Source organism: Miniopterus schreibersii (genome assembly GCF_964146895.1).
Source record: "Miniopterus schreibersii genome assembly, chromosome: 16".
Taxonomy (NCBI): Eukaryota; Metazoa; Chordata; class Mammalia; order Chiroptera; family Miniopteridae; genus Miniopterus; species Miniopterus schreibersii.
The window spans coordinates 22,259,667-22,284,169 of record NC_138116.1 but is presented as its reverse complement, the minus strand read 5'-3'; the positions used below and the strand labels follow the sequence as shown (position 1 = coordinate 22,284,169).

Sequence of the window (24,503 nt, the reverse complement as noted above, 5' to 3'; positions counted from 1 at the left end):
TTCTGCCTTGGTTTCGCCGGGTCTCTGAAGACAGTGATGACATCTGGTTAAAAGCAGTTGGAGAGGGAAGTGGAGGAGCAGCTGAAGTGACACAGAAGTAAAAAGAAGTCAGAGTTTTGATGAGGGGATGGTCAGTAGCATCCAGGTCAAAGATGAGAGAGAGTTCAGACAAATCCACTGGAAAGAGCAACGGGGAGATCAGTGGGAACTGTAAGGAGGGCAGGGTCTGTGGGATGCTGGGGAAGAAGCCGTGTTTCTGGGGCTCTTTCACATCTGCCTCAAATCATCAACTTGATAGCGGCCTTAATGCAGAAGTTCAAAACAACACATTCATACTAAGCACGAAGCCTACTTGGCTGTGTCCTCTGTGGGCTACTGAAACTGTTTTAGCATCTGCTGCCCCTTTTGATCTGCAGAGCAGTTGCACAAACAGGTTCTCATTCCGTCTGAGTCCAGCTTTCCCAGAGGACTAGGACGATTAAGTTACATTGCTTTGGATCATTTCATGCTCCGTTTGACTTCTCTATTCTAGGCCGGGCAGAGTTAAAGACATAGTGGTGAACTTTGCATTTTTCTGACTTGGTTTGTCCCTTAAGACCTCTGTTGGGACCCCATTCCTGTTGGGAGTCCAGGACCGAGTAAAGAGACACAATGATGGCTCTGGGGAGGGTTTGTGGAATGAGCCCCGAATTCCATTTTGAGGGGGTTGTTCCTCTCTTTGCTCAGGGCATCTTTCTCCTGACCTGGCTCATTCTCTAGGTCCTCTCCTGCTTGTCCCTCATTGGAAGCCTTGTTTAAACATCTCAGAGCCAAAACTGTTGGTTTAGTCCTTGGATTACCATCGTGACTCCTCCCCTCAGCGTAGTGAGGCTGGGCAGTCGATAACTTGGCAACAGTCACCTTTATGGACTTTATGGAACAGTCTATGGAAGCCCTGTATCCCGGTCTCATAAGCAGCTCTAACCGGGGTTGGCTCAACATAATGGGCTGGTGTTGGTATTGACAGTGTGTCTGCTTCTCTAATTCCCCAGTGGGTGACTTTTCATCTGACCCTGGCGTAAGTCAGACCTACTGCTGTGTGTGCTTATTGATACTATTGTTGGCCTCTCCTTGCCATGTGTACACATTAAAATACAATGAATTGACAAGTGGTCCAATAAATTACTTCGCATTCCCTAGAAAACACATTTTACATTTCTCTTTTTTCTTTTTTATTGAATTTATGGGGGGAGGGTGATATTGGCTAATAAAATTATATAGGTCTCAGGTGTACAATTCTATAATACATCATCTGTATACTGTGTTATGCATTCACCACCCCAAGTCAAGTCTCTATTTCTCATAGTGAGAATCTCAAGTGCCAGTGCCTGGCCACAAGGGAAGATGTTTTGGGGACGAGAGGGGTGGCCTCCTAATGCCTTTAAAGTCCAGCCACAGGGAGGGTGGCCTCAGCAAAAGGTCTGCCCTGACTCCACTCATGGTTAACCACCACTGACGAATTTATGTGTGATCTTTCCCACGAACATAGCCTTGGCTTCCATCATAAACAGTCCCCTTACATCTCAACTGCAATTTGCTCACATCTGGAAACCAGAAGCCTTACCAGGGCGTCTGCCGCAATTACACGAGCAGTGTAAAGCCTTCCTGTTCGCTAGGGTTCGATTTGCTCATCAGTTTATTGAAGGGCCATCGACTGGAGGCAATGCCATGGCTGACGCAGAGGCAAGAATGCTCCACACGCAGTCAGTGGAATGAGGAGAAGGCATTTGTCGTCCAGAATTCCCGGCAGCTCACTGAAGCTTGGCTCTTCTCTCTATAGGCCCAAGTCCTCTCGGCCAGGCAGCTGTGCGGCAATCACAGTCACTGCTCCTCAGAAGTGGAATAGTCATGTTTTCTACACTCTGCCTCCCACTGTTGAAGATATAAGGATGCTCCCCTCTGGCTTATTCCACTCTGACTGACCCAGAAGCTATAGTCATGGTTACAGGGATCCTAAGGACACACAAGCCGGTTGAGAACACAGTATGCCTCTCCTCTTTAAAAAGTGCCACTGTCTGGACGGTTCTCTTTTGAAGCTTGGACTATAGAAGATGGGGGAGAAAGACAGAGAAAAGCCTAGGAATCCAGCTACTTGCTCTGTGTTATTTGGTCTCAGCCAATAGGGCTCCAGCCAGTGTGGCACCTTTCTGAAGCCCGCGCACCCATTCCACCTCTCCCTAAAGGCAGAGACGCGGGCAGGCGGGGCGGGGAGCCGCGGGCCGTGAACGGGGAGAGCGTGTCAGCGCCTTCCGAGCATCCGCTCTGGGAGGCCACATGGCTTCTCCAAAGCTGCCGTCTCTTAGGAAAGGGTATTTGAAGCTCTAGCTTAGAAATGACTTTTAGAATCACCCAAGAAAAGCCTACATGATTACTTTACAGTGACAACATGTTTCTGACCCATTAAAGATGCTACTTAGTTTGGTTGTTTATCCCACTCACTAGAGCTGGTTCCAAATGATATCTGGCTGATTCCAAAAATACACACACCCTCAGAAGATGAAGATTTGCCCTTCAATAAGGATAAGCAAAATAAATGTCCCAGGCTGTGGGGACAAGCTTGAGGAAGGGGTGATCTGAGCAACGGTTGTTGGGGAGGAATCAGCATGGAGCTTCCCAAAGGAACTACTTTCAGGAGTAGCTTGCCTAGTTTGAGCACTGATAGATTAAACATAAAAATCTTTCACAGTTCTTGCCTCCATCTGGAATAGCATGAGGGCAGGATATGTTTGCCAAAATAGACGGTCACATGACGCCATTAAGCACATAACATAGTGGCTGCTTTTCAGGGTCACATCCTTTGGAGAACTGGGTTCAGGTGTTTCTATGTCAAAACCACCATGGGTTTCCTTTTTTTCTAGCTTTTGGAGGGCATTACACTTTCCCACCAAGCAGACTTCCTTCCATTAGAATAAAAATGACTTTTTCTTCTTTGGTAGAGAGCAGGCTTTTATTTCTTGGCCCAGTCTACCTTAGGAGGGGGTGTTGCCTAGTAGTGGTTGAGTCCCCATGAATTCAACCCCTTTGTGTACGACTGCGTCTCAGGAGTGAGGAGATCGGGAGAGAGACAGCTGGTGATGGAGGGAGCTCGGTCGTTGGACTCGGAGCTCGGGGCTTGAGTGCTGGCTCCGCCACGGGGACGCTCTGTGAGCACCGGCAACCTCTCGGATGCTTGGAGTCCTCACCTACAGGGCTTCATGAGGACTGAAGCAGGAGCCTTTCTAGGAACAGTCATACTGTGTGTAAGCACATGGTACAGTCCTCATGCTCAGTAGGTCCCGAGAGGTTAGTTTTCTGAATGTTCTGTGAACACTGAGGAGGAGTTGGAATGGAGCCTGGGGGGCTTCCTGCAGCCCCCACTGGGAAGAGGCTGCCAGTGCCTCCGCCTGCCCTGGATGGAGTGGCCAAGGGACATCGAACTGGACGGCCTCCAAGTCCTTCCTGGCCTCAGCTTCCAGGGTCCCTACCCAACAGTCTGCTTTCCGGGTGGGCTTCGCACATGGTTTTTCTCACCGAGTCCTTGCTGAGTATGAGCTGGATGGGGCACAGACCAGTCCTTGTTCAGGACACAAAGGCACAGAAGTGCCCCCAACTCGGGGGGACAGCGTACAGCTGTCAATCCGCCTGAGCGCCCCGTGAATAAGAGCTCCTGCTGGCAAGGTAATAGGCTGGTTGCTTTGAAGCTTTTACTTAACCAACCAGCGTGATGCCATTGGGAGGAGTCCTGACTTAGCAAGAAGCCAGAGTAAAACATTTTATGAGGTAAAGGACTCCTGTGAGGTGGCTAAAAAATGAATGGAAACATTGGTAAACAGGGCAAAAGGGGACGATGCTGTAGGTGGTGGCCACACCCACAGTTGACAGAATATAAAGGCCTAGGAGAGGACCAGGGTGGACACCAGAGGAAAGGAATCAGGCTTTGAAACTGACCTGCAGAGCTCTGCTCCCCCCAGCACCATGCCTTACAACTGCTGCCTGCCCAACCTCAGCTGCCGCTCCGGCTGCCCCTCCCGGCCCTGCGTGGCCCCCAGCTGCCACAACATCCCCCTGCCCGGGACCTGCAACATCCCCGCCAACGTGGGCAACTGCGGCTGGTTCTGCGAGGGCTCCTTCAATGGCAGCGAGAAGGAGACCATGCAGTTCCTCAACGACCGCCTGGCCAGCTACCTGGAGAAGGTGCGGCAGCTGGAGCGGGAGAATGCGGAGCTGGAGAGCCTCATCCAGGAGCGGTGCCAGCCCCAGGAGCCCCTGATGTGCCCCAGCTACCAGTCCTACTTCCGGACCATCGAGGAGCTGCAGCAGAAGGTGAGGGTGGGCACCACACTGCCAATTTAGTGAACTATTTATCCAAATCTAACATACCCACTTCTGAATGGATTTAACACTGTTCGAAGCTAATGTTGACACGGATGAAGACAAGGCTTCGTCAGCTTACGTGTGGCCCATCAAGTAGTTTTCGAACATCTGCTTGGGAAGCCCCATGAGGGAAAGATACAGACTTGGGGGAGGGTAAGGCATTAGGCCAAAATCAGCCATAGCAATCTTATATTGCTTCTTGCCTAAAACCAGAGCATGAGCTTCTTCAGTTCGTATTGTGATATCCTGGTCTTGTTTTCAGAGCCTATAGCATTAAAAAAAAACACAACGCACCCAAATTATTTCTTGGAGCTAGGAAGTTTGCTAGTGAATTCTCAAACATTTAAATCCTTTCAGAACTGTAGCAATAGACTGTAAAAAAAGCAAAAGAGCCCTCGACTCCAAAAGCCTCACTAATATGCACAGACACTGCGCCACCTACTAGAGCAGGCAGGCACGCAAATGAGAATTGCGGGCCAGAAGTGCAGGAGCAGAGTGGGGACGAGTAAAGAGTCAGCATAGAGGTGGGACTTAATACAAAGGGTAAAGCAGGGAGGGCTTCCCAGAAGAGGCCACACTTGAGTGGAGTTTGAAGGATGAGGTCTATGCCAGTTGCACAAGCTCTTGGTTCTCGGAGGGGATCTACTGTCCACTATTCTGTATTCTGGCAAAGTGAGCGCCAGGGAAGGGCCGTGTCATCTGAAGAGCGTGCATATTAGTGCCAGCGAGGGATGAAGTACTAAGATAATCCAGTAGGGGAGAGAGATGTGAAAATGAATGACCATGGTGAAAGTAATGAGAAGCGTAACTGGCTAAGGGCAAAGGACTGAGAGAACTCGCGGAGGAAGTGATCCCCTGGGAGAGCTGGGGAAGGAGGGAAATGTGGGTTATGTGGGGAAGCTGGGGAATGTGGGAATGTGGTCTTGCTAGCCCAGGAACCCCCTAGTCCTAAGCCAACGGGGACACTGCTCCCCCTATGTGAGGCTGGTACCCAGGATGACCACTCCCCACAGGAGGCCAGCAGCAGACCTAGAAAGGAAGAATTCCTGACAGCGGGCACATTTGCCCTGGGCTGTTCTAGTTTCGAAATGATCAGTTCTATCAATCATCCTTTCATCCCCAAACTGAAAATCTGAGAAGACTCTAAGCTACGTATTTGGAAGAAATGTGGCTGATGTGAAATAGCTTTTCACGTTAAGACACAAGGCATTCTTTCTTAGAATAACTCATTTCACAATTAATTCCGGCTCCAGATCCTGTGCAGCAAGGCGGAGAACGGCAGGCTGGTGACGCGGATTGACAATGCCAAGCTGGCCGCAGACGACTTCAGGACCAAGTGAGAATTTTCTAATGATCAGAGAAGTCTAGTAAGGGGCAGGCTGAATGGCAAAGTGATGGAGTCTGTCCTGGGAGCGTGCAAGCCGAAGCTGTCTGGATGCTATTGGGAGGCTTCCTGCACTGGGCTATGTGTTCAAGTCTCCTCACAGAATGCTAAGATTCTGTGTTCTAGGTTTAGTCTGAAGGAGCACAAGAAACCACCCATTTTTTCTCTCTTTCTACTTCATGTCTGGACAAAGTGTGAAAAGTGAATTTCACACCAATTTCTTAGTATAGGTTAGTCAAAATCAGCCCATTAAAATACAGGAGGCAAAATCCATTTCATAGAACTGATCACTGTTTCTAGGTATGGCCATTACAGTCATAAAGTCCCTTGTATTTTGATGGGACTCTACAGTTGACAATGTCATTTGACCTATGTCCTTTCTTCATCTTCAGGCCAACCCGATGAGTGCTAGTGTGGTTCCCATTTTACAGATGAGGAAGTCAAGGCTCAGAGGGACTAAGAAACTTATCCACAGTCATAATGCCAAGGTTGAATCTCACTGGCTTCTAATTCAGCGCTTCTCTCACACCAGAGGGCCTCTCAGGGTGGTTGGAAAGGAGGGCGAGACAATCTGCACAGCAGGTATATGAAGTTTAGATTCACTTAAGAAGGTCAGATGACAGGACTTATTCACAGCAACCTGTGAATGGGATTCTTAGAACAGATGCAGTTAACTATTCCATTAGAACCTTCTCTCTGGGTCTCAGGGAAGAAATAGGTCTTTTTACTCAGCAGGGTGATATTTTTCTGTTTCATAAACTTTCAAAAAATTCAAAATATAGGTCAGCTAAGTAAAGCCTGGGAGAAATGGTTCCTCTTTAATCTCCTTTGACCTTTGGCTGTGTGTTGCAGGTACGAGACGGAGCTGGGCCTGCGGCAGCTGGTGGAGTCGGACATAACCAGCCTGCGTAGGATCCTGGATGAGCTGACCCTGTGCAAGTCTGACCTGGAAGCCCAGGTGGAGTCCCTGAAGGAGGAGCTGCTCTGCCTCAAGCAGAACCATGAGCAGGTGAGGGAGTCCCAGCCCCCAACATCCCAATACTGAGAGTTCCATAGCTCCCCTGGGCAGGATAAGGTGGGTCTTTGCTCAGCACCCTAGAGCTAACATAACCCTTTGCTGGTTGCTCAAAATTTGAGGAATTGTTGTGGGATGAGTCACAGGCCTCTCTCTCTCTCTCTTTTAAATCTAAAAGAGTGTGATCAGCTGATTTTTTTCTACTTGAGACCTGACCTGCAACCAAAAGTCCAGACAAAGATATTTAAAATACTTTCTACTGTTTGATAATATCTGTTATCTTCTGAACAGATGCCAAATGAAAAAGACTGGAACTGGATAGCAAATTCTTTGTATTATGTGTCACCCAGATATTAGAACCCAAGCTGGATGGATGGATAGATAGATGAGGAATTTGGGAGACATGAAGGGACTCACATAATGGTTGATTCAGACCTCACGGTCGAACGCAACACTAGGGAATCAGGTGCATGTCTCAACATTAGATGTTTTGATGAAGAGGAAACAACCCTTAATGAATAACGTATGATGGTAGAAGACATGAAATAAATGGGAGATGGCAAACCTGCTCCTCTATATTTAAGTAGCAACTGTTATAAACCAGTTATCATGCCAGGCTTGAGAAAAGAGAAAATCAGAAGAAAATGATAGACTCTTGGAGTGGGAAGAAACATTAGCCATGATTTAATCAAGCAGCCTCACCACACAGATGAGGAGAGGCTCAGACAGGGGCCTGCATCACAAGGGGTAGCTTAGCTAGGTTTTGCATCAGCTGGGCTTCAACTCATGAACCCCAACTTTCAGTGTAATCTTCTTCCCAGTCATCAGACCCCCTCAAAGAGAGTTTATTTTAGACTCTTTCTGTGGGTTCACGCCTTCCCCTTCCTCCACAGGAGGTCAACACCCTGCGCTGCCAGATCGGAGACCGCCTCAACGTGGAGGTGGACGCCGCCCCCACCGTGGACCTGAACCGCGTGCTCAACGAGACCAGGTGCCAGTACGAGGCCCTGGTGGAGACCAACCGCAGGGACGTGGAGGAATGGTACACCAACCAGGTGGGCACCTCGGCACCGGGCCGCCCAGGAGCGTGGGACCCTTAGGGCAGGGCCTGACCCTGTGTCTCACCTTGTGTTGCAGACCCAGGAGCTGAACAAGCAGGTGGTGTCCAGCTCAGAGCAGCTGCAGACCTGCCAGGCGGAGATCATCGAGCTGAGACGCACAGTCAACGCCCTGGAGATCGAGCTGCAGGCCCAGCACAACCTGGTGGGTAGTGTTCAGACACCTGGGGAGAAAGCGAGGCTGCAGAATCAGTCACAGGGCTGCCCTTTGGGTCCCAGTCTCTTTAACTCTTGGAGCTTGTGACTTCTCTGGGAGCCTATGGAGGGACGTGTTAAAGGAGCAGCTCTGTGACATTCCTCACCTTCCCCCCACAGAGAGACTCCCTGGAGAACACACTGACAGAGACGGAGGCCCGCTACAGCTCCCAGCTGTCCCAGGTGCAGTGCATGATCACCAACGTGGAGTCCCAGCTGGCCGAGATCAGGGGTGACCTGGAGCGGCAGAACCAGGAGTACCAGGTCCTCCTGGACGTCAAGGCCCGGCTGGAGTGTGAGATCAACACGTACCGGAACCTTCTGGAAAGCGAGGACTGCAAGTGAGTACCTGGCAGGCAAGATGGCCCATTTCTACTGAGGGATAGAACAGGGACTTCGCAGGTCAAGTGTCAGAAGCCAACATGTCTGTCGAGACCAGAGGTTTACTCTACAGCAGTAGGAAGTGGGGGCTCTTTGTTGTGTCCATTACCTGGCCTAAAGGTGTTTTCTGGCCCAAAAGATGCCTGAGAGACTTGACTGTATTCCCCACTGGTGAGCTTTTGGATGCTGATGGGTAAATAAAGCTTTGCATCTTCAGGGTTGGATTTAACCCAAACCCCCAAACCCATTGTTTCATGGATCCCAGTTGGACCCATCTGAGGCAGGCAGAGTGGGGATCGGACAACCATCATGTAGATGAGCATTCGAATGTCAAAAGGGAAGGTGACTCAGTAACACAGGGTCCAGCACTTGTCCCCTAACACAGAATTTTTATGAACACAGTCTTGTGATTTTTCACAGTTCTCGATGGTAGGTCTTACTAATCCTGTCTTATGGGGGGAGGATGAGGCTTGCAGGGAGGAAGGGACTTCCCCACAACTCCAGGCTCCAGAACCAGGGCTGGGATTGCACCACGAGGCTTTGCTCTTTTCTTTGCTCTGTGGCTTTGCTCTGCCACCACTGCCTCTGACTTTGCAGAAGGAGCGATCGGAACAGGCTTGGCCTCCTAAGATGGTGGAGAGGGAATTCTGCTTGTCTCCACGTCTCCTTGGGTTGAGCCCCCTCCTCTTTTTTTTTTTTTTTTTAAATTATCCCTCTCATGCTAACAAGCTAATGATTCTGTGTCTCAGCCTGCCCTGCAACCCCTGCGCCACGACCAACGCGTGTGATAAGCCCATCGGGCCCTGTGTCACCAATCCCTGCGCCCCTTGTGGCTCCCGAACCCGCTGTGGGCCCTGCAGCACCTTTGGGTGCTAGACATCCAGAACCCAGCAGGAGGATTGCACGAAGACAGAAGGACCACTGATGGACCAGCCCTGTTTCTCTGACAACCATCGCCGCAGGACCCCACCCCAGGCATCGCCGTCAATCCTGGTCTGGCTCTGCGTCCAGCCTGCCTGATCCTCCTATTCACAGCTGTGCTCCTGCAGTTACTCTGTGACCCGAGGGTCTGGAAGGTTTGGGCAGTGAAGGTGTCATCTGAGATGTTTTGTGGTTCTCTCTGTTGCTTTGACCTTCTCTTATAGTTCCCCAGTCCCTTTGCATATCTCCTAATAAACTTTCCTCTTGCAAAGCAGAGATGATGTGTGTTCGTTCTTCTGCAAGTGTTCACTCTATGGTACGTGCTTCTCATAAACCCACTTGAAAGCTTAGGTGGACTGTGAAGTTGAATCCTCTCCTGAAAGGTCTTCATCATCACTAATTAACATTCATTAAGCACGAGGAGCCCCAGCATGCACCAGGCCATCAGGGAACCGGCGGGACCACAGAGGCAAGAAGCCTCATCTAAATATGATAAACACATTCATTATGGGCCCTTGCTTAGTAAAATACAACGGTTACCATTTCTAGAAAGTTCCACTTTTTCTTTTCCAAGGGCCTACAAGAAGAGGGACAGCAACCAATACCAGGAGCTGCAGGACTAATTTTCTTTCTTGTTCACATAGTCACAAGCATGGGACTGAGTCCAGAGCCTACTCTCTGAACGTCAGTGGCTATGAGAGTAAAACAGATTTCAAACAAGCACACGGAGTTTATGCATCTTTCAGAGTTGTCACCCGGGGAGAGATGGCACTATTAGCACTCCAAACATCTCTTGAAACTCTCTCTTTGGGGCAATACTGAAGAACTCATAATAGTAGAAAGAGTCATCTCTTAAATTTGAGTAATACCCAACAGATTTTTGAAGTGTTTCTCTTCTCATTTGAATATTTTAACCACTGGGACTAAATTTGGATTTTGGGACCCCTCCCCTCAAAAAAGTACTTTAGAATCAAACTAGGTAACTAAGTCTTTGCAGTGTGAAAACTGACAGCTCTGCTGGTACCCCGCTCCTGCCCATGCCCATTGATGTCGGCCAAGGTTGGTGGCTCCCATGGCTGTGGTACTGTGGTTTGTGCAAGGCCACGGTCCCAGTGTTTGGCCAAATTGCTAGTCATGTCTTCTTTCCTTGAGACAAAGCCGACACTGTCTTCTCGTGCTGTGACGATTCCTGCTGCATTCTTGGTCTTAAATTCTTGAACTCTCATACTCTAGTTCTTTGAATGTTTACTCCATTGTTGTTGATGTTGTTGGGGCTCCCTTATCCAGACCTTAGGCATGAGGATAATTGAATGACATCCATGCTGTGCAGAGTGTCCCAGACCCAGTGGGTGCATTCCAGCCTCCCTTCCTTCCTTCAGGGTTAGCTCACTCCCAGGAACCACCTCCTTGCCTTGTACAAATACCCCTGTCCAATCCATCTCATCAGCTCTCTGTACACGCTGGGACCACTGTCCACCAATAGTTACCTGCAGTGGCCTTTATCAGGGACAGCTGCCTCCCAAACACCATAGTCTTTGGGGTTTTGTTGTCATTGCTGAAAAGCCTATTGCCAGTCTAGCTGTGGTTCTATTGTTGATGATCCTTTGCTCCTGTTCGTTGACTGTTTCTAAGATTGTCTCTTTGTTTCTAGTGTTGTGTAGCTTCCCTGCATTATGTCCAGGGCTGGGCCTGGTTTTGCTGTCCTACTTAGGACTGAGGTGCTTCTAGAATTGACTCATGTTGTTCAATACCTGTGGAAAGCCCTCAGCCATTATAGTTTTGAACATTGCTTCTGTCCTATTCTGTTTTCTCATTCTGAATTATTTTTTTTAAATAGCTTTATTGAAATACAACTCCTAACATAATATATAACTCATATACTATAAAATTCACCTATAGTATATAGCTCAATGATTTTAAGTATATTGGTAGAGTTATGTAACCTTTACTATAATTTTAGAACATTTCATCACCCCAAAAAGAAATCTTGTACCCAATTAGTAGTCACTCCCATTGCCCCCCACCCTCTAGGCTTAGGCAACCCCTATTGTTTCTATAGATTTGACTGTTCTGGACATTGCCTATGAATGGAATCTTACAATATGTGGTATTTTGTGACTGGTTTTTTAAAATATACCATAATATTTTAAACTTAGAACCCAGTAAAAGCCAGTTCAGTCCTTTCTTTTTTAAAAATCTTCCTGTAACAATGAGCATACATTTATCTTTTTTAGTTCACTTTTTCATTAAGGCTGCAGTCTTTTGAGAGAGGTGTCTTTTTTCCCAATGGTTTGAGTTCCAACACTCTCACAAAGACCAAAGCCCTTATCTCCTGTCCCCCATTTCTCTAGTCTAATTTTCCTCTTCCCATTTTAGACTCTTCCACAAACTCTCTGTGTGAGCTTTGGCAAGCTTCTTCCCCCTCTGGGTCAACGTTTTCCCATTTGCAAAATGAAAGAGTTGGGTGAGATGACTGCCGAGGTCCTTGGTAGTGCCAACACTCTAAGAGTCTAGACTTCATATGACTTAGACACTATTTGCAGAAAAGAAGCTTAATCATCATCTATGCGTGTGGGAAATCCATTCTAAGGATGTCACTCAGTGAGGTGGTCTCGATACCCAGTCGTCTCGGGCTGTGGGCTGACAGTCAGTTGGGAAGAGAGTTTCTCCAAGGCTGGCTGCTCCTGGCACTCTTCACCTGAAGCGCAGACCCACACATCAGTCAATTCATGAGCTACAGGTCGTTTGATCCCATAGGAAGCTTAGTGACCTTTCATCACTTCCTAATAGCTCCCTTTTTGGAATAATTGGCAAACTCAGCAGTTACCACAAGGGCTTGAATGCCAATCATGACAAAAGCTTTATTTCCAGAACAACAAGCTCAAGGACAATTTAACAATTATGTTGGAATAGGAGCCTTCCCTGGGTCCCTTTACAACTCTTTACTTCTTTAGAAGACTTGTAAGAATTTCCTTTTGGAATGTGTAATGTCAATCTTATGTCTTTTTCTTGTGCAGAAGTAAAATACATGTTTACAAAAAATCTGGAGAAGACAAAAAAGTGTAGAGAAGACCAAAAAAAAATCATTCCTCAGCTTACCATTTAAAAGCATCCCATGTCATCATTGTGGTGTTGTGTGTTTTTTAATCTCTCAATTGTTCTCATTGTTAAAATCCTATTATTTTTAAATTTTATTATGACTATTTGCCTTATTTTGGGTGAGTGTATTGCTCTTGAGTAGTGTCATTGAACCTTGAACAGTTGTGATTCTAAGCTTTTCCAAAGTCTGTATCTGATGGGGTGTAATTGTACCTAAGTTGCTTCAGACTGTTGGGATATAATTGTATCATCAACGTAAAAATGACAATTGAAATCAGGGAGGCAACAGAATGCTTCAGGGTTGCGGAATTCTGTCACTTCCGCATTCACCCCTCATTCTCCAGCAAAGCCTATCTGTGGATATCAAGGTTTTCCTCTCCTTTCCCCCCTCTCACTGCCTTTCATTTCTGCCCCTAGGTAATGGCAGATCAGATTGGTTGTGAAATTACTGAACATTTCTGCAGCTTGGTGATGGGCACTGGGAATGGGAGGGGGTCAGCAGACTGGGGTCTAACTGTAAGGCGCTAAGCAAGCCATTTCTCCATTTAAGCCTCAGCTTCCCCATTTGTAAAATGAAGAATTGGATGAGATGATCATTAAGATCCCTGCCATCACTCCTGTTCCAAAGCTTTCCTTCTTTTTAAAAAAATATTTTAAAATTGATTTGAGAGAGAGAGAGACGAAGGGAGAGGGAGGGAGGGAGAGAAAAAAACAACCATATTGATGTGAGAGAGAAACATCAATCGGCTGCTTTCTGCACTCACCACAGACTGGGGACTGAACCCGCAACCTTGGGTATGTTCCCTGACCCAGAATTGAACTGTCGACCTTTCGGTGTATGAGACGACGCTCAACCAGCTGGGCCACACCCTCTCTTTTGATAATTTTGGCATTTGAGCTCAACCTTAAGAGGTGGAAGGAGGAAAGGAAGAGCAAAGCAGCCTGGTTTTTGATCTGCAGCTGTAGCTGAGGGGCTTGGACTCTGCTTCTCAGCCCCTTGTTGCTCTTTCTTTGCGCACTCTCCCCCTTGGCTCGTTTCTCCAGCACTCCCGTCTGCACTGGGATTCTGTCATGAATTCTAGTCAACTCCGAGGACCTGCTGAACATTTCCCTGTTCCTTCAAATGTAGCTTATCAAGAATGAAACTACATCATGCCTCTCCTTAGAACTCTTCAATAGCTCCCTCTTGCCCTTAAGATAAAGCCTAAACTCAAGGAGATGTACATGGTGCTTCATGTAAAGGTCCTTTGTGCCTTCAGGGAACTCATGTAGAGGGAGACGGGTAGGCACAAGAATCATGACAACACCATGTTCAAGGTGAGGTGAGAGCTCAGAGAGGAGGAAGAGAGGATCTATCAGAAGTTAGGGAAGGAGGTCGTTCGCTCACTTAAGCAGTGTGGTGTGGTAGAAAGAACAGAGATCAGTGCTGGCATCCTGACTTCATAACATGTTAACTCCTACCCTCTATGGCTTGGTTTGCCCACCTGTAAAATGGGAATAATACCGCATACCCACGAAGGGTCATGGTGAGGAGTGAATGAGATCACGTTTCTGAAAAGTGTCCACCTTGGGCCTGCGCAGGTGCCCAGCAAGTGCCAGCTCCTTCTGACCCTAGCCCTGGCCTTACCCTCCATTCCCCACAGTGCTCTGCATGAACTCTGATCCGGGTGAATACCTGTTACTGGGTTGATGGGCATTATCACGGATATGGGTGGTGCCCGCTTATCGGGAACCAGGCTGTTTTATCAGTTCCAGAGGCATCTATTCCTCTTTCTGAGAACCACGAATTTGGAGCCCGGCATCTGGAAATTTGACCGAGCAAAAGACACACAGGCAGGAGCGAGGGTTTGCCCTCTTAGCGAGAAGAGCCAGAGGCTTGCCGAGGAGTCAGGGCTGCGGAGCCAGGACACAAAGGCCCACGGTGCCCGGCCGCCGCGCCCCTCGTAAAGGCCGGGCGTTCACGGGCCAGCTCTTTGAAGCCGAGCCGCGAGCCTCCTACCCACCGACGCTCAGCACGGGCCGGGAGTCCCGAGGCAGGGAGAGGCCCCAGTAAAGACTTTTATGAGGTGAGGGACTCTTCTGAGGAAACAACAAACCGGGGGGAAGGGCTTTTGACAATCGCCACATGGGTAGGAATAAAAGCGCTGCCTCCCAGGTCCACACCCTCTGCAGAAGGGGTATAAATGCTCCCGGAGGTGGGGGACCCACACGCTCCTTGGAGAACTGGGACTCTGTCTTTAGCCGGCGCCTCGCTGCCTCCCAGCACCATGCCTTACAACTGCTGCCTGCCCAACCTCAGCTGCCGCTCCGGCTGCCCCTCCCGGCCCTGCGTGGCCCCCAGCTGCCACAACATCCCCCTGCCCGGGACCTGCAACATCCCCGCCAACGTGGGCAACTGCGGCTGGTTCTGCGAGGGCTCCTTCAATGGCAGCGAGAAGGAGACCATGCAGTTCCTCAACGACCGCCTGGCCAGCTACCTGGAGAAGGTGCGGCAGCTGGAGCGGGAGAATGCGGAGCTGGAGAGCCTCATCCAGGAGCGGTGCCAGCCCCAGGAGCCCCTGATGTGCCCCAGCTACCAGTCCTACTTCCGGACCATCGAGGAGCTGCAGCAGAAGGTGAGGGTGGGCACCGCACTGCCTGGGCATCTGAGATATGATTCGGAAACAAGATGAGCTCTCAGGGTGATTGAAAGGCAGGGGCTCGAGTCTGGCTTTTCTGTTTTGTTTTCTTGAGGCCCATGTTCTTCTAGGCCCAGGACTGTTAGGTCTGAATATTTGCATAGTGTTAGTCTATGTGGAGGTAGCAGCACTTTGCATAAATACGCTGTAATTAAAAGCTTCTGTGCATTTGCCAAGCTCTGGAATTATTACCCTGGGGTGAGAGAAAAGACTGAGCCCGAGAAGGGAGCTGAGGAAGCGGAGCCTTTTGTAAAGACGGGACCATTTTCTCTCTCCCTCATCTGGACTTTGACTGCTCTGGCCTCTTACTGCTGTCCTCTTGTGGGTACCTAACCTCCTTGACTTCACTATCCTGACCTCGATGCCTCCACTGCCCAGCGAGGGCATAAAATGATTGGATAGAACCAGAAAGAGTGAAAACGACCTACCAGGACATAGTGCCAACCCATGCTGGGTGAGTGGCCGGGGGGGCGTGGCTGCTCCCCTGACCCCCCATCTCCCCGGCTGCTAGTTTACTATCTTCCCCGCTGGATTGGAAGTTTCTTGAGGGCAAGAACTAGTGCTTACTCATGTTCGTATCCTCAGCTCTTAGAACCATGCCAGGCATATAGTAAGTTTTTAAAAATAAATGTTACTTGTCATCAGCTTCTCAGTGTTGCTTGTTAGGAAAGAGAGAGATCATTGATCTACGGATACTTTTCCCGCCTATTTTGGTGTTTTCAAATTTAATTTCTCAAATGTTTATTGAGCACATGGGTAGCATTTAATAGTCTGATCTAGGATCCACTGTGATTTTTCTCATTTTACTCCTTCCAGGTAAATGAATTAGAGGGATGGCTGCTGGCTTTAAAATAACCAGGCTCACCCTAGAACATTTTGGGTCTTCCAGATCCTGTGCAGCAAATCCGAGAACGCCCGGCTGGTGGTGGAGACTGACAATGCCAAGCTGGCCTCAGATGACTTCAGGACCAAGTGAGTGGCAGGCAGGCACTGCCTTCTCTCTGTCCTCTCTGTCAGCTTAGCCCGTTCTCAACACTGACAAACGTCGACAAAGCGTTTCCCTGGGTGTTTCCCCCACGGTCTCAAGGCTCAGCAGAGCTCAGGGATCTCTTCTCTGGGTCCAGATTCTTCCTCCTGCTTCTCTGTAGAACCCATCCCCCAACCTAGTGCAGAAGCCTGCTCCCCGATGCTCTACTAGGCACAGCGGCCAATTGGGAGAATCTGGGAGGTGTATTAATTTTGCACAGCTCATCGTTTTCATGGGATTTTATCTTCTTAAGTCCACTGGCTCTTTATTTATTAAACATAATTACCAGTGCATTTTTCTCTAGGAGCTACTGCTCAGTGTTAAAAACCTAAATGAAGGAGATGGCTGTACAAACCATAAGCCCCAGCTCCCAGTTATCTGACAAACCAAACCAGAGCCAAGGCCAGGCCTGTCTCCAATGCTCCTGTATGTATCGCAGGTACGAGATGGAGATGGGCCTGCGGCAGCTGGTGGAGTCGGACATAACCAGCCTGCGCAGGATCCTGGACGAGCTGACCCTGTGCAAGTCCGACCTGGAGGCCCAGGTGGAGTCCCTGAAGGAGGAGCTGCTCTGCCTCAAGCAGAACCACGAGCAGGTGAGGTTCCCCAAGGAGCAACGGGATTGGACTTGCCAAGGCCTGTTTCCAACCCCACGGGGTGCGGGAGAGCCTCAGCTGGCTAGGGAACGTGTTCAAACTAAAAGGGGTTTGTCAAGAATCAGTAACTTAAAAATCCCTGACAGCAGATTAGGATTTTTCACCCAGAGGCAGGGATGAGAGTGAGGGAAGTTGGCGAGCCCAATAAACGAGGAGAGGTCAGCAACGAGGCAGCCTCCTCTGGTCTCCGGTCAGAGCAGGTGGGTCTGCAGAGAGCTTTTATACAGATTCTCCATTTAGCAACTGGAGAGGCCAGATGAGGCCTCTCCACTCAGCAGAGAGGAGCTGAGCTGGAAACAAAACCCGTCTCTTCCTCTCACTCAGAGCTCTTTCTGCTGATCAGGACTGCCTGGAGGAGACACTGAAAAAACGCTCACCTCCCCTGCCTGGTCGCACGATAAGGAAGACTGACATTTCGTGCAAACCTTAAATTCCCGAGCAATGTAAATGATGATAACTAATATCAATCGTGTGTTGTGTGCCAAACATTGCAGTAAGTGCTTTAGAGCTCCCCAGGTAGAAACTGGGGCTTTTAGAAGCTTCTAGAAGCCATATAGTAAGTGGTAGAGATGAGACCCAATTCAGGTCTGTCTGACGCCCACCTAAACCCAAGCACCACACAACGCTGGCTCTGTGAGATGAGCAGTGAAATGAACGGACTTATTTCCTCCAGCAAAATCTATCCTGGTGGAATCAATAGGTCACCAGTCAAGTCTATTCTATGCCAGGAGGGCAGATTTTGAAGGAAGCGCTCTTTAATTCCTCTTTAGCCAGACCCTGTCCTTTTTATTAATCATGGTTAAGAATCCAACCTAAGAGGCTACATTGGTTTACAGGCAAAAACACTGAACTTGGTGTTGGGGGCCCACAGCGAGAATAGTGGCCCATTACATCTCACCTTCTAAACCGGGAGGGGGACACTGATCACGAGGTGGAAGGTGGTCACGGACTTGAAAGCACTTGGACACACAGATTAGTCATGAATATAGAGCCCAGTAAATGAGAGGACCAAAGGGAACTGAGCTGCCCAAAGCTTCCGAACCATCACAAGTTGAACTGCATTCTCAGAGGAGAGGATCGGGATCTTCTGTGATATTTCAAATCATTAAATCTTATACATTTAATAACTACTGGTCAAATATTTTAAATCTCCCATCAGGAAGTCAACACCCTGCGCTGCCAGATCGGAGACCGCCTCAACGTGGAGGTGGACGCCGCCCCCACCGTGGACCTGAACCGCGTGCTCAACGAGACCAGGTGCCAGTACGAGGCCCTGGTGGAGACCAACCGCAGGGACGTGGAGGAATGGTACACCAACCAGGTGGGCACCTCGGCACCGGGCCGCCCAGGAGCGTGGGACCCCTAGGGCAGGGCCTGATCCTGTGTCTCACCTTGTGTTGCAGACCCAGGAGCTGAACAAGCAGGTGGTGTCCAGCTCAGAGCAGCTGCAGACCTGCCAGGCGGAGATCATCGAGCTGAGACGCACAGTCAACGCCCTGGAGATCGAGCTGCAGGCCCAGCACAACCTGGTAGGTAGTGTTCAGACACCTGGGGAGAAAGCGAGGCTGCAGAATCAGTCACAGGGCTGCCCTTTGGGTCCTAGTCTCTTCAACTCTTGGAGCTTGTGACTTCTCTGGGAGCCTATGGAGGGACGTGTTAAAGGAGCAGCTCTGTGACATTCCTCACCTTCCCCCCACAGAGAGACTCCCTGGAGAACACGCTGACAGAGACGGAGGCCCGCTACAGCTCCCAGCTGTCCCAGGTGCAGTGCATGATCACCAACGTGGAGTCCCAGCTGGCCGAGATCCGGGGCGACCTGGAGCGGCAGAACCAGGAGTACCAGGTGCTGCTGGACGTCCGGGCCCGGCTGGAGTGTGAGATCAACACGTACCGGAACCTTCTGGAAAGCGAGGACTGCAAGTGAGTGTGAAGCCGGTTATACTGTCCTGGAGGGCACATGAGGTTGCTGCGGGGAGGAAAAGTCTTCTTGATGGGAATGAATTTATAACTTCAAGCTTTTGGTTGGCAGCAAAGGAAGAAAGATAGAAACAGAGTGTGTTTAGTGTTTTCCTATTTCGCCAGCTCATTCTGGCCTAACTTGCCCCAACGGTTTTATCTTCAGCCTCCCCTGCAATCCATGTGCTACAACCAACGCATGTGACAAGCCCATTGGACCCTGTGTCTCCAACCCTTGTGCCCCGCGCGCTCGGTGTGGGCCTTGCAGTACCTTTGTGTGCTAGAGGCCCCAGCGCCGGGGGAGGAGAAGGGCTCCGAAGTCACATCTCACCTCAGCTTCATCCCAGCGTCTCCAACGATGACCACTCTGGGAGAAACGTCTATCAGCATCAGCTTCCAGGGTTTGCCTCGAGGCTTCGCTGAGTTTCTGGGCTTGATCTTTACCTAAAAGCAGAGTCCACTTACTGTCTCTGTCTTCTGAGACTCGTAGAGAAATCTGTAACAGGATCAAGCAGTATCTATTCCCACAGAGACACCTTCGCATAACGTGAGTGTTACGCTTCAACAGGTACTTATCTAGATGTGACTGAAAAATAATCACATTAAATGTGATACTGCCGATGGGCACACTATGAAACTACACACAATTGGAAGAAATGTTCCTTGTCACTCTTTTGGTCTTTGGAGATGCAATAAAAGGTCCCTTGTTAACCTCCTAATAAATTCTTAATCTGGCACAAAAGTGGCAATTGTCCTTTTTGTTCATCAATTCCAAAATGGGGTGTCTTGTAGACATAAAAAGTAACCAGCGTTCTTCCATCGATGAAGGGGTCGTTCACCCCAATATATGGTCTGGGGCTTCTTTTAAAGGAAAAGCGTCCACTAGACGTGACCAGCCCATTGACGTGGATTTCACGCTTGGGGAGACGGTGGTGGGAAAGGAGCAGCGCACCCACGAGAGTATCTGCGAAGGTGTCCGGTCAGGCTCTGCAGAGGGACCGTGTGAGAATCACAGGGGGAGCTGAACCTTGAGGGGAAGGCTGTGCCGGGCCTCGTGGCAGCGTGAAGTACTGTAACCTGGGGAGAACTGGGAAAAATATACTCAGCCAACAATTGTCTTCCTACAACCCTGTCTTCTCATATTGGACATTCCCCCCCCCCCCCCCGCCATCAAAATCAAGCAGTGACTATTTTTGTGCCTGAAAATGTCATAATTATTAACATATGCAGAGATATATCGTGCACAGACCTAGGCCTTCATGTGAATGCGTTATAAATCATTAAAACAAGATGTCAGAGAGGACTCCTTTACAATCACACTCTCTCACCAACATGCTGTTAATGTTAATGTTATCTTTCATATCACTGAATTGTGGTACATTTTGGGAGTGCCAATGTTTATGTCTATTTCATAGTGAAAACTCATGTAATTTTAAAAGTTTTATCACAGATTATTCTTTAAACATTTTTTATTAGCCGTGTATAGTGTATACTTTACAATATGCGTAATGTTTTACAGATGTAGCATATATACATATTATAAAATACTCAAAAAAAGTAAACATATTGCAGGTGTGCACTCAAAATTTTTCTGATAGGGCTATAAAAAGAAATATTGTGAAACCCAGGGGATTGGTGAGCCCTGTCCCCCCATAACCCTTTGCTCTCCGTGTAAGTTGGGATATGTCATTTCAACTTGACATAAAGGTGTGGGTGGCAATTCTTTGGAACATCATGTGTATGATTAAGGAGTTGAAAGTGAGATAGTCTTGTTTTGGTCACAAAGATCTTTTGTACAATGAGAGAACAGCAAGAGATTTACACACGTACATTTTTTTGACATATAAATTCACCCCAGATATCTACATAGTGTGAAACAGTGTGTCTGAAGCACTGAGAGGATCCCAACGGTCCCGTCTCCCAAAGTTGTGCTGGGCTGGCGGGACAGAGCAAATGCCTACGGGTCGCCCCACTGGAGCCCTGGGTTCACAGAGAGCCTCTGCCCTGTTCTGTCTCTCACTCCTCCCTCTGATTCTCTCATCTCCTTACAGTGTCTGCCTGAGTCATGGGCAAGTGTCCTATCCCTCGTATGAGAGCCATCGGTGAGTTAGAGAAAGCCTCTCTTGCAGGGTGGACACAGCCACAGGTGCCTGGTTTGGGAGGCAGCACACAAGCTGGTCTTCAGCTTCCATGCAACTCCCCAGCTGGGCGCTCTTTTCCTGACACAACTCTTACACCTGCAATGGCAGCCTTGAGACACCATGCAGCCTGCTCAGAGCCCGGCCCCTCGCTCCATCCAGCCATTGTCCCTGCTAGAGTCACCCTCAAGTCACAGTTTAAATGACTCTGAAGAATTTTCACATTTCTTAACTGATCCTTATTGTGCCTTTTATGGTAGACACATAGGAGGCGCATAATACGTGCTCAACAAATAATCACCTTCTCGCCTGAAATTAATAACCTATTTAAGCAGATGAAGAAATGAAGCACAGAGAGGTTGCTGGAAACGAGGGAGAGAGAGAGAGGAGGGAAGTAGGGAGGGGGAGAGAGAGAGAAGCAAAACATAGAGCAGGAATGCAATGTATGGTTCAGTTACAGGGTTATTAGTAAACCTCAGGAAGCGGCTGATACCAGGCACGTCTTGGTTCTGTTGCTGAGGAGAAAGGAGAGGGAAGAGGCAGAGGACAATGGCCGTGGGCCCTGAGCTTCCCAAGGGCCAGGGAAAGGGCTACCTGAGAGAGAGACTCTGCAACAACGTCACTTATCCCCATGCTCTTCTTACAAGAGCTGGTCTTCCTGTTGACATAGACCCTCCCCTCAAACCTGGGCCAAGTTGTCACTGCAGAGAAGGCGACGCTATGTGACTTCTGAGGGTCGTTCATAAAAGGAACAGCAGCTTCCACCTGGTTCTCTGGGCTGCCTGACACCCAGACACTGAGCCCCGAGGAAGCCCAAGCAGCCTTCACACCTTCCCAGACGATGCGCCTGACGTCCCAGGGCGGAGACGGGCCGCCTGCTGTGCCTTTTCAGCATCCCTGACCCACAGACCCCAAGGGCATAACACGTTTGTTGATTTACAGCACTCTGTTTCGGGCGTTTTTTATGCAGCAGTGGAGAGCAGAACAAGGACTCTCTCAGGGCCTCTGGTCTGTCCTCGCCTTGGCTAGGAACCAGATGAAAGCACCAGACATCACTTCTCTGTTTTCCAGCATGTATGAGATTCTCCGGGGGACTAGACAGGGCTGACTTTTGTTTGCCAGCTGTATTTCTAAAGACCACCCCTGCAGATATACTCCAGCTTGTCCTTTAAAACTCCCAAATTTCCAAAATCTTATCACGACAAGAGTTTATTTCTTGCTCATGCTCTAAGTCCAACAAAGGCCATTAGGAGGCTCCAGTCATCCTACTTACTCAAGAACCCAGGCTGACAGCACCTCCAACTCTTGCTTTACTTCCACAGATCTGCTTGGGAGGGCAGGAAATTCTGCAATGACTCATAAGCTTTGGTCTTTGGTTAATAACATTCACATGTTATTAATACTCACCTGTTATTAACCAAAGCAAGTCACTTAGTCATGCCTAACTTCAAAGGAGGTATCGAAGGGCATTCCTGCCATATTTCCGAAAGGCAGAGAGACAGAAATAGCTGGTGGACAAAACTAATGATCACCACCTTCCTTTTCCTTGGAATATAATCTGTGGGACTTCGTAGTTGGATGATGGTGTGCCCCTCCAGAAAGGAGTGGCATTTGTTCCCGCCGGTGCCCTCAGGCACTGCCAGTCAGAGGCCTCTTTAAATTCATGGCCTGAAGGTTTTGGAATCACAGGTAATGTGCAAGACCAGCGCCCTGTGGTAGGAGCGGGGGGTTGAGATTATACTTGGCTCACCATTGCACCAAGGGTGCGGCCCTTTGGGGTCCAGCTTTATGGAGGGGCGGGTCTCCTAGGGGGGTCTCTACCATGGGTGGGACTGGACTTCATTTCCTGTCTGTTCCCTGAGACGTCATGAAAACTGTAATTCAAGTGTGTCAAATCCAGCAAATTCCCCCAAGGGAGAAGCAATTTCAGTGCTCAGTTCCCCTCTCTGAGGACCTACCAATTACTTAGTTCTTCGATAATTTCAAGGAAAAGCAGCATATTTAGCTGTTTTCATGACGCAGGTTAATCCCAACAACTGAGCCTGTACATCATCTGAAACAGACTCTCTAGAGCTGTCTGCCCAGCTCAGCAGCCACTAGCCACACACGGCTATTTCAATATAAGTATGTAAACATGAAATACAGTTAAAAACTCAGTTTCCCCATCACATTAGCCACATTTTCAGGGCTCAGTGGTCATGTGTGTGCGTGCAGTGGATTGCATGTTGGTGGAACATTTCCATTATGGCAGCGGGTCCTGCAGGACAGCGCAGTTTCCAGACCCGACCGAGCAGAGCAGTGACTGAGAACAGTGAGAGGCAAGCGAGGAGCAGCGGCAGAGCCGCCACTCTCTAGATGACACTTGTGACTCTGGCACGATGGGGGGCCATCTCACATTCAGTTATGATTTTCGTCATTCATTCTGTAACCAAGTGCGAATGCCCACCACACAGTAACCGTGGATGGAAACTAGTGGGTAACACAGCTGTGGTCTCCGTGGCTGTGAAACTTACAGTCACCTGAGTACATTCTTACTCTAAGAGGCAATTTTCTCTGGTTCCCTCAGGAAAGGCTGACATAGAGGAAGGAGGATGGGCTTCAGGAGCAGACAGATCTGGGTTCAAATCCAAGCCCTGCATCTTCTAGTTAAAGTGGCTGACCTCCATGACCTCAGTTTCCTCAAGAGAAGAATAATAATATCTATTGTATATAGTTACCTTGGGTATTGATCAAGAAAACACATTGGAGGGGCTGATAATTTGCCGCCTTCGCCAAGAGATGGTTGATTGGACACATGATTTAAATCAGTGCCATATAATATAATAAGCTTCTCACATCAAACTAAGTTTTTGTTGAGTTGCTTTGGTGAAGCCAGAATCGGGGCTTATTTTATGATTGTCTCTAAAAGAAACACCAGAAGCTGCAAGTGTCATGTCACTTGATAAACACTAGAGGAGGCCGCCAGGACAGATGCTGTGCCTAGGTTTTTAATGACTCCTGCTAGGCCTCGCCATGTGTACTTTACTGCACACTAAGCATTCATTTAATATGCACTTGCGTCCCCCAATTAGGAATACCAGGACATTTCTGTAAAGCGTATCTGCCACACCTCAAAATAAATTCCTAATGGGTAACAGCATGAAGTGTAAAAAAATGCAACTATAAAAACTAAACTAAAGTTAATAGTTGTCTCGTTTGGGGATGATGAAGAAATTTCAAAGCCTAAAAGCAGCAGAAAAAATATATGTATATTTTCCTATATAAAAAGAAAATTATATGCATAAAAACACCACAGACACAATTAAGAAGAAATGATACACTGGGACAAATTTTGCAACATGTGTGAGTGACAGAAAGGAAAGTTAATATATGTAGCATAAAATAAGCTCTTATAAATAAATTAGGAAAGATGAATAGCTTAACAGAAAAACTGGCATGAGCAGATAATTCCCAAAGGAAGAAATAAAGTGACCTATGAAATAAATGCACTCATAATGAAATAAGTACAAATAAATACTACAATGAGATTTCACGATTGGACTG

General features: G+C 48.5%; 2 protein-coding genes across 2 annotated transcripts; both read left to right on the top strand.

The window, feature by feature from the left end:
- Positions 1-3,993: 3,993 nt before the first annotated feature.
- LOC308568404 (keratin, type I cuticular Ha3-II) lies at positions 3,994-9,361 on the top strand (the record flags this gene model as incomplete). Its single annotated transcript, XM_081161333.1, has 7 exons — positions 3,994-4,341; positions 5,646-5,728; positions 6,629-6,785; positions 7,685-7,846; positions 7,929-8,054; positions 8,225-8,445; positions 9,235-9,361. The coding sequence occupies 7 exons, from the start codon at positions 3,994-3,996 to the stop codon at positions 9,359-9,361; spliced, it is 1,224 nt and encodes a 407-aa protein (XP_081017459.1).
- A 5,331-nt stretch (positions 9,362-14,692) lies between these two features.
- Positions 14,693-19,519, top strand: LOC308568399 (keratin, type I cuticular Ha3-I). The gene is made up of 7 exons (XM_081161329.1): positions 14,693-15,120; positions 16,073-16,155; positions 16,650-16,806; positions 18,026-18,187; positions 18,270-18,395; positions 18,566-18,786; positions 18,989-19,519. Exons 1-7 carry the CDS (start codon positions 14,773-14,775, stop codon positions 19,104-19,106), a joined length of 1,215 nt encoding a protein of 404 aa, XP_081017455.1. The 5' UTR covers positions 14,693-14,772; the 3' UTR covers positions 19,107-19,519.
- The last annotated feature ends 4,984 nt before the right edge of the window (positions 19,520-24,503 follow it).

Excerpts from the sequence above, each read along its gene's own strand:
- LOC308568399 (XM_081161329.1), top strand. The coding sequence starts at position 14,773 with ATGCCTTACAACTGCTGCCTGCCCAACCTCAGCTGCCGCTCCGGCTGC. Across the intron at positions 16,807-18,025 it reads TCAAGCAGAACCACGAGCAG|GAAGTCAACACCCTGCGCTG; the intron begins GTGAGGTTCCCC and ends ATCTCCCATCAG. Across the intron at positions 18,787-18,988 it reads CTGGAAAGCGAGGACTGCAA|CCTCCCCTGCAATCCATGTG; the intron begins GTGAGTGTGAAG and ends TTTTATCTTCAG.